Source organism: Salvia splendens, chromosome 15 (assembly GCF_004379255.2).
Source record: "Salvia splendens isolate huo1 chromosome 15, SspV2, whole genome shotgun sequence".
In the NCBI taxonomy this organism is placed as follows: Eukaryota; Viridiplantae; Streptophyta; class Magnoliopsida; order Lamiales; family Lamiaceae; genus Salvia; species Salvia splendens.
This window is the reverse complement of record NC_056046.1, coordinates 22,041,521-22,050,901: the sequence shown is the minus strand read 5'-3', so window position 1 is coordinate 22,050,901 and position 9,381 is coordinate 22,041,521. Positions and strand designations below refer to the sequence as shown.

Genomic DNA, 9,381 nt, shown 5'->3' with positions numbered 1-9,381 from the left:
TATTGGATTTCTGAGAAGCTTTCTCATCCCGGATCTCATTTTTCTCTTGTATCAGCTGTTCAAGAAACCACGTGAGAACGCAGAAAAGGCTCTGCAATGGCTGTACGAGGAATCTTTACCTCGCGTGATTCTTAGTGCATGCTCTTTCTTGAGCCTTTTCACCTCAGAATTCGGAGACAATGGTTGCCTTGTCGTTGCGCATCAGAGCTGTATTCAGCTATGCAGTGTTACATTCTTTCAACACAAACAAGCAAACAGAGTAAGCAAAAGAGTGAAGAAATATGCTCTAGCAGAGATTTCAAAATCCTAATCATTCTTTGAATCAGGCCAGTAGATCTTTGAAGAATGCTGAAAATGAGAATCTTGCCATATGTCCATTTCTTACATTTTCCACTTCAAATTCAGTACTTTCACATTTTAGCTTGGAAATTGAAAAGCAGCAAGAGAAGCCATACAAAAGAATCATTTTCCTAATATTTGGCAATAAATCAGACAACAAAATTTGATGTTCATATTCCTGTATGATCATAACTTGGCATTTATAAAATATAATGAGAGTAGCTTGTCAACTCTAAACTGATCACTATAACCTCAATAAATACTCAAAATATGCACATTAGTGAAGCCCATAACAATACTATCTCCATAAAAAAAAAAAAACTAGTTTTACCATTTTAGGCATTCCACAAACTTAGATCAATTTCTAAATATAAAAAGTTTTAAACATTAAAATACCATTACTATGGATCCCGCAATATATTATCATTACTTTCTCTTAATTTTTCATTACGTCTCTTACCTTACCAATTGCACGTTAACCCGTGTCATACACAACTATATCTATTTTTGGTGGACAAAGGTAGTATTATTTAAATAAAAAATAAAAAATACAAGAATTTTGAGGGTAAAAATCCCAACTTTATTCTGGGTTGACTAACCATGGTTAAGAGACCCGCCTTCGTTGCCTAGCACCATTCTCTTCCCGCCATTTTCAATCCATGTCGTTATAATCTGTAGCTGCAACTCTAATGTGTATCTTGGGCGTGGATTACTACAATTCGAAGATAACATTGCTTTTTTTTTTCTAAATTGATAATTTTTTATTGTTCAATATTTTGGATACTGTTTCGAGGGTTTTCCATCGGATTTTAGGTATTTCTGGTGATTAGGGTTGAGTGGTTAATTCAAGTGTAAAATGAACCGAATGAAGATAGTGACCTACAACGTGAACGGCCTGAGACCTCGAATCTCACAGTTCGGCTCTCTTCGCAAATTGCTCGATTCCTTTGATGCCGACATCATCTGCTTTCAGGTTTCCTAACATCCTTTTCAATCAAATCTATGCTTCAAACCCCTAATTTTATACCGATTTTATTGATTGCTTCTTCATCAATTCTATTGATCTCATCTGCAGGAAACGAAGCTGTCGAGGCAAGAGTTTAGAGCTGATTTGGTGCAGGCTGAGGGTTACGAGTCCTTTTGCTCTTGCACTCGCACTACTGAGAAAGGCCGAACTGGATATTCTGGTCATCATCACCATCATATTCTCTTTGTGTATTTTCTGTATATTTTTTCCAGCAAACAAATTCATGAAAAACTGGATTTTTGTTTTCTTCTGGAAAATATCTAATTAGATTGAAGCTCTTCTATATAGACTAGATTTATTTTTGAAATGGTAAAGGCAATCATAATCAATTCTAGTTGCTTTCACATCTCAGCATAGTTTGTCATCCAGAACTACTTACACTTCTCTTCTCGAGGTCTAAAATTGACTCCATGGGTGAAATAAGGATGTTGTATTTGAGTTATTTTACAGGTGGATTCAGTTTCATTTATGAACATGAAAACTATGTTAGCAGGGTCCAGATTGTATGGGTGATGGTTGATAACAAGAAAACTGAGACTCCTTTTGTGAGCATGATGCAATTTTGATTTAGGCATCTAATTTACATATTATAAATTTTAACTAGGTGTGGCGACATTTTGTCGTGTCAACTCTGTGTTTTCAAGTGATGAGGTATCTTTGCCAGTTTCTGCCGAGGAGGGCTTTACTGGTATTCTTAAGGATTTCTCACTTTCGGGGTACAGAAAAGTTGAATATTCACCACTAATCGAAGGGCTGGAAGATTTTTCTGCTGACGAGCTTCTGAAAATTGACGGTGAAGGACGTTGTATAATAACTGACCATGAACATTTTGGTGAGTGACATAATTCTAGTATACTGCAGAGGAAGAGATATTATGAAGCCTTATTCTTTGCATAGTTGACTTTCAGCATGGACAGTAGCCACTGCGCCACTTAAGTAACAGATGAATGTTTTCTTCTTCAGTTCTTTTCAATATATATGGACCTAGAGCTGTAGCTGATGACACAGAAAGAATCCAATTCAAGCATAACTTTTTCAACATACTGCAGGTGTGGATTTGTACATTTTGCATGAACGTTATGCATGTTGATACTATGAATTGAATTGCTGGTCTAGAATCCCTGTGTGAAATTGTGAATATTGGAATGTATCACTTATTCTGCCCTGGTCACAGCAGCAAGGGGACAAGGAAGTGTAATATATTCAGTTACCTAATTTTATGAATCGTTAACTATTTTTTCTGGCATGAAAGTTCAGTGGGCTTCATTTCTCATTTTTCTCATTTACCTTTCAATTTAAATGATTAACATCACTAGAATGATTTGGAGTTATCTAATTATATGTTCATTCATTCAGTTTAAGGATTCAAAGTGTAGAAATTATTACAGCATCGCCTTTTATTGTTGTCGTTTTCAACTTCCTCATCAGTGTCGTCTATAGTGTAGTATTATAAGTTAATTTGTTTTGTTTGGATCAGTTGATGATATTAATGGGTACAACAGGCTTGTAATTTAGTTTGATCGTTCTCTGATATCTAGTTTGTTGGTCCCCAACAACAAATATTGTCCGAGCTGATGTTTTTACAATAATATTGGTGATTTTGTTTTAGAAAAGGTGGGAATCTCTTCTACATCAGGGACGGAGAATATTTGTTGTTGGGGACCTCAACATTTCCCCCTTCGCGATAGATTGTTGTGATGCTGGGCCGGATTTCGAGAAAAATAAGTGAGTTTCTTTCCGAGTTTTTTCACTCTTCCTGATTAGTACAGATTTTGATGTAAGTTAAGGTTTGTTGGAAATATCTTATTTTTTATTAAATGTTCAACTCTGCAGGTTTAAATCTTGGTTTAGATCTTTGCTGGTGGATAATGGAGGTGCATTTTTTGATGTTTTCCGGGAAAAACATCCTCAGAGGTTCAAAAGATTCTTGACTTTAGTAATTATTATTACTGGTGAATGATCTTACCAATTGGGAGTAATACATGTATGTGATCAACTACCATGTACCGTGTGTTAGTTTCTTACTATCTTATCAACACCTTTTGCTTTCTACTTAAATAACAGAAGAGAAGCCTACACCTGCTGGCCGACAAATAGTGGGGCAGAGGAGTTCAACTTTGGGACACGTATTGATCACATTCTTGGTGCCGGGCCATGCTTACATAAGGAAGAAACTCAAGGACATAGCCTCGTAGCTTGCCATGTTAAAGAGTGCGACATATTAGATCAGTTTAAACGTTGGAAACCTGGTAGTACACCCAGGTAAGTGGTGAGACTATAGTAGAAATTGTCATGTTGGGTCTTTTGATGACAAGATGATGCAGTTCTGGCTAAAGCATTTTCTGTTGCAGTTCCCCTATTCTTTTGCAAAGTTGTAGACATACAAACATGCCTTTATTTTCCTGTGTAACAATTTTTCTTCTGTTCTCCACTTCTATTTGGAATAGGGAACTGCAACAGAAAATGCTTTAGAGAACATGCCTGTATTTTCCTGTGTAATAAATTTTCTTCTGTTCTTCATTTCTATTTGGAAAATTCCAGGCATAAAGAACAAAAGACAAGAAATGGTAAAATGGAGGGCTCGGATCATGCTCCTGTCTACGTGAGCTTGGTAGATATTCCCAATGCTCAACAACACAGTACTCCGTCACTGTCTACTAGATATTGTCCCCAGGTCTATGGATGTCAGCAGACACTAGGTGCTGATCTCTGATAATTAAATACTACCATATATCTCAAGAATATGTGACCATGTTCAGTTTGAGTGTTACTTGATTTGGGACTACATGAATATGTGACAGGGAATTTAAATTACTACCCAAAAACAACTACTATAGCTCACTTGCTATATTTGGTGTCCCCTAACAGTATGGAACTTTCCTTTTTAGAACATGGCGTCATACTCTACATTATATTTCAACCTTCTAAACAGTAAACACCTCTTATTTCCCAGAAAAAACAGCTTTTTTATACAGTGGGACCCTTAGTAATAATACCCTTTATCCACTCAAACTACATCTACCAACCAGTCTCTTAAAACCTGTGCCCAAATGTGCTATAGTTTTTGGAGACAGAGGGAGGTAATATATAACGTTTTTCAATAAATGAAGAACATAAGGGAAATGGTGCAAGGTTATTGTACTGAACTATTGATATTTGAATGCTAAAATATAAACTAATCTAACAACTTTATCAAAATTGTTATCAATATTTATAATTTTATTTCAAAAAATATGCATAGTTCTTTTTAATTTTTATACTACTGTTAGTAGTTGGCCCTTCCAAATGAAAATCTTGGCTCTGTCATTCCTCACAGTCAACATTTTCTACTATAATCAAGATGTTTTTTGAACCATGATGCCTGATTTAGACACTGTACAACACTATTTACAATTAATCACTGTGTTTTAGAAAGGTGGTGGACACTTGACTTGTCCACTGATTGTCTAGGGTGGTGATTGCTGTTTAGGATTTAGTTTTGTGTGCCTCTGCACATGCCTCCTAGACATTTTGTATTGTACAACTGGATATCTACACAATTTATACTTACCGAAACTAGTAGATATGTTCTCACAACTGCTATTCACTTCTGACAATTTACAGTGTCAATGTTTGCAAGAAGGCAATCTGCAGAAGATAGTAACTTATCTGGAGGATCCAATTCTATTTCAGATGATGGTAATGTCGTCGAAAAATGCAGTCAACTCAATAAAAGAACTCTGCATTCATGTAGCTCAGCTTCTGACTTCACCCATCAAGGCATACTTTGCACATCAGATTACAGTAATAGTGACTCATTTAATGAACCATCTTCTGGTGCTCAAACCTTCCCAGCATCTGGTCATACTAAATCCTCAGTGGTTTGCAAGAAAAAAGCAAGGAAGAGTCAATCATCTCAACTTTCACTAAAATCATTTTTCAAGAAAACAGTAGGTGGCTGTAGTGAGTCAACCAGCTTTTGTTCTAATAAGGAGCATACTCAAGAAGATTTCTCCATTGGTGAACCGAGTGAAACTTTTCTTGAAGGTTGTGAACATAATGAAGTGAACGAATGGCAGGAAAAAGCCACAAAACAATGTGGATTAGTGCAAGATGATATGTCTCAAGCTGCTGAAAAGAAGAATAATAATGCTCTAGTTGAATGGCAAAGGATTCAACAACTTATGCAAACTAGCATACCTCTTTGCAAGGGCCACAAGGAACCTTGTGTCTCCCGTGTAGTGAAGAAACCAGGGCCTACTTTAGGGCAACGATTTTATGCCTGCGCACGTGCAGAGGTATCAATTCGCGTGCTAATAATTGCTATATTTTTATCTTTCCAGCTTTTAAATTTGTTGAAAATGATAGATTAAGACATTTATTTTTGATGCCTCTGTGAAAAGTTTTTATTTCATATTTGGTTACATACTGTATAGTGATATAGTTCCATCAAATAGTCAGGACCGGTATAGCTATGCGTTTTCATCGCATCTTACAGTAAAGCTAGTTATGCAGCCTCATTATTGATAGCTCATTTTTGGTATAATTTTGATTTCCTGCATTCATGTTATGAGCTTCTTTTAAAAAAATGAGCTATGTTTTAGAAAGAAAAAACTACTTCAACAAATGGGGTTAGGTAGTAGAGGTTGGATGAGTTGTAATAAAAGTCCAAATTGCCATTGGAGCTAGAAATGACAGTTATTGATCCACTTACTTAAATTAAATTTTTTTTGTTTATTGTAGCATAATACTATGTAAATATGGTTCATTTATTCATCATTATGTACAATAATGAACTAGAATTGCAACCTAAAGTTGATGTAACACACTCTATGCTCGACTTTTTAAACTTGAAACCGAATTGCATCTAACTGTATTTCGTAGCACCTGACTTGTTTACTTGGGTCTGTTTCTTTTGTTCTGGGTACTGTGCTTCGTGGTGCATGCTTATTTGCTTAAAAAGAAAATGCTCATTTTACATTGATTGCATGCAGGCTTACGCTCTCCTAAGCTTTAAGATTTATATAGTGTTTAGACGTGGACAGATTCGGACTAATAAAACTATGATCAACTAATACAAAAGTTTATGTGCACAAATATATTTGTTCTTTATGGAAATTTATACTTTTCAGGGACCTGCATCTAATCCAGAAGCAAACTGTGGATTCTTTAAATGGGCTTCTGCAAAGTCGAAGAAGAAAAGATGATTTTGATGTAACGAACCGTGAAGGTTTTGATCAATATTAAGATTCCGCTATGCGCGACTTCTTAAACTCCCTCTGTTGTCTAAGAAGGTATTTCAATTTAAAAGTAATTTAATTTTGCATTCTTGTTTAAGTTGCAATCACATTTTACTTCATTTTTTTGGCTTTTTGCAAATGTGCTTCTTGTATGATGGAAAATAGTTTTAACACATTATAAATTTATAACAAGCTGAAATTCACGTGTTTCTGTAAACATGCTTAAACTATCTCTTTCCTTACTTTTCTAATATTTTTGGGAACCCAAGATCAACGCATCAGCAGGCAAACCAGGAAATTGTGATTTTCTTTGAGTTCGGTTCATCAGTTTTTCAATTCTTGTAGCACTTTGGCACCATCAGGCATCACGAGAAACTATTGGCCTAGTTAGTTCACTATATTTTGTTCCATCCTTGAATTAAAAATTTGAATCTTTGTGCACTCAGACCTAACTTGTCCCTTTGTATCACAAAGGGCTCTTCCTTTACATGGCCCTAACTCTTCTTGACATGGATAGGGCTATAAAGGCAGTTCATTTCTGAAGAGGGTCGTAGTTATCATGATGTACACAGTTGGCAAAGAATGTTTTTGTGTAGGCCGGGGTTTGTTGTGTTCTAGTTGCCCAATTATTTAGATAACTGTGTTGTTATGTTGAATTTGTATTTATGGCTGTGTGATAGTTCACATGGCCTTTATATGGTGCCCACAAACATTTCATAGTCAGTTTTAGCCCTCTGGTTTATCCTCAGCATAACACCCAAGATAGCTATAGATGTGATCTGTGTTTTTGTATGGTTGTGGAGATTTAAAAGAAGTCTGTCGGGCTAATGGAGTGCATAAGGGCACGACTCGTCTTTTATATGATCACATAATTGTCGTCCAGAATGATTGAACCATTGTGAACTTGTGTAAATATGGCTGCTTGAACTTGACACGTATCACACCGAATCTTGCAGTAACACAATGCAGGCGTGATCTACTTTGACTGATTGGAGAAAACAGCATAATTTAGGAAATTGGGACTGGAGAATACATCCGCATTGCACGCCAGGCAGGCCCGGCAAGTCCCTCTAGCTTTCGTCCCTACCCGATGCTCGTGATGTTTATCTATTAATTTGGATGCATTGCTACTAATATTTTTTGACTGTATTCTTGCTATATATGCCACACATTTATATCACAATGGAGATGTGGACAAGCTGAAAGCTGCTGCTATAATTGAATGAGGACACTATTCATTACAGTATGCTATTTAGGACAGCTGCCCTTATTTAAGGACATGAAGGTCTGTTTATATTTACAAGTTTGCTGATTAACAACTGTATTATTATTTTGAATAATATAGTGTGATTTCTCTAGTACATTATTCAGAATGCGTAACACCCTTATTTAGAACTAAAAGAAGTGTCACATTCAAGACTTGTTTCTACGGGTGTCCACGATAAGGTGGACACCCAAATAGCCCCGCCCCGGTTTTTGTCCATAGCCCCAGTTTTTTTGTCTACAGCCCCAATTTTTTGTTTCTGCCACTATGGTGGACACCAATAGCTCCAAAATTTTATAATCAATTTTTATTTTAATGTTTCAAGCAATTATGAATAAATTTATCGGACTATACATAATTGGAAGAAAACGACTTTACGTGAAGAAATTAAAATTAAACACTAAATTTTCGTCGTATTAAAGTACATGAAAAATTATACTAATGAAAATTTAATCTAGTGCAAATCACAAAGGTGTTCACACTGCGCCGCCACCTCCCCTACATGCCCACTCTTCTTCAATCAAATCGGCCTGGAGTGTGGTATATGATGTGGTCATGCGCATATCAGCGAAACGTTGGATCAAATATTCATTACTCCGTGGCACGCCCATCTGGATCGGCGCGGAGGCAACACCGTGACTTGTACTTGCGCCCTCTTCCGGTGTCCAGCGCTCTGCCGCAAATCCTTCATCTTCTATTATCATATTATGCAATATGATACATGCTAACATAATATTCGCGACATCATCTTCGTGCCAAACCCGTGTCGGGCACCGTATAATGGCCCACCGCGATTGGAGGACACCAAAAGCCCGCTCCACATCCTTCCTAGCACCCTCTTATTTGCGCACAAAATATTGTTTCTTCGGTCCAACCGGTTGGCGGACAGTCTTGAAGAATACGGGCCACTGCGGATATATCCCATCTGCCAAATAGTATCCCCTATTGTACTGCGTGCCATTGGCTACGAAGCTGATTTCTGGACCCCCCCGGCATTCATCGTTGAAGAGCGGCGATGACTGAAGAACATTGATGTCGTTGTTCGAACCTGCCACACCGAAATACGCATGCCAGATCCGCAAACGGTAGTCGGCACCGGCTTCCAGAATCATCGATGGGTGTTTGCTTTTGAATCAAGTTGCGAACTGGCCTTTCCATGCCACGGGGCAGTTCCTCCACTCCCAATGCATGCAATCGATGCTTCCTAACATTCCTGGGAACCCGTGGATCGAACCGTGCATATCCAGCAGGCTCTGACACTCATCAGGGGTGGGATTCCTTAGAAACTCCCCACCAAAAATTTCCCGGATCCCCTTACAAAACTGCCTAAGCACCGTGAGGCTAGTTGTCTCACCCATCTGTAGGTATTCATCGAACATATCGGCTGGTCCGGAGTAGGCAAGCTGCCGGATTGCAGCGGTGCACTTCTGTTGCGTAGACAGCCCGATCCGGCCAGCGGCATCACGCCGGAGGGTGAAGCACCGGTAACGCTCCGCCAAATTCGTCGCTATATGGTTTAACAGCCGTTGTGA

The 9,381-nt window shown here is 37.7% G+C and overlaps 1 protein-coding gene across 1 annotated transcript; it reads left to right on the top strand.

The window, feature by feature from the left end:
* The first annotated feature begins 975 nt into the window (after positions 1 to 975).
* On the top strand, positions 976 to 7,986 carry LOC121768165 (DNA-(apurinic or apyrimidinic site) endonuclease 2-like). The gene is made up of 11 exons (XM_042164544.1): positions 976 to 1,312; positions 1,415 to 1,526; positions 1,971 to 2,198; positions 2,330 to 2,415; positions 2,976 to 3,091; positions 3,200 to 3,280; positions 3,431 to 3,628; positions 3,908 to 4,065; positions 4,970 to 5,643; positions 6,478 to 6,639; positions 7,542 to 7,986. Exons 1-10 carry the CDS (start codon positions 1,196 to 1,198, stop codon positions 6,550 to 6,552), a joined length of 1,845 nt encoding a protein of 614 aa, XP_042020478.1. The 5' UTR covers positions 976 to 1,195; the 3' UTR covers positions 6,553 to 6,639; positions 7,542 to 7,986.
* The last annotated feature ends 1,395 nt before the right edge of the window (positions 7,987 to 9,381 follow it).

Bases quoted from the DNA above. Each gene is read 5' to 3' on its own strand.
- LOC121768165 (XM_042164544.1), top strand. From the start codon at position 1,196: ATGAACCGAATGAAGATAGTGACCTACAACGTGAACGGCCTGAGACCT. The intron at 3,629-3,907 runs GTAAGTGGTGAG...GGAAAATTCCAG, and splicing joins AAACCTGGTAGTACACCCAG to GCATAAAGAACAAAAGACAA. The intron at 4,066-4,969 runs GTGCTGATCTCT...GACAATTTACAG, and splicing joins TGGATGTCAGCAGACACTAG to TGTCAATGTTTGCAAGAAGG.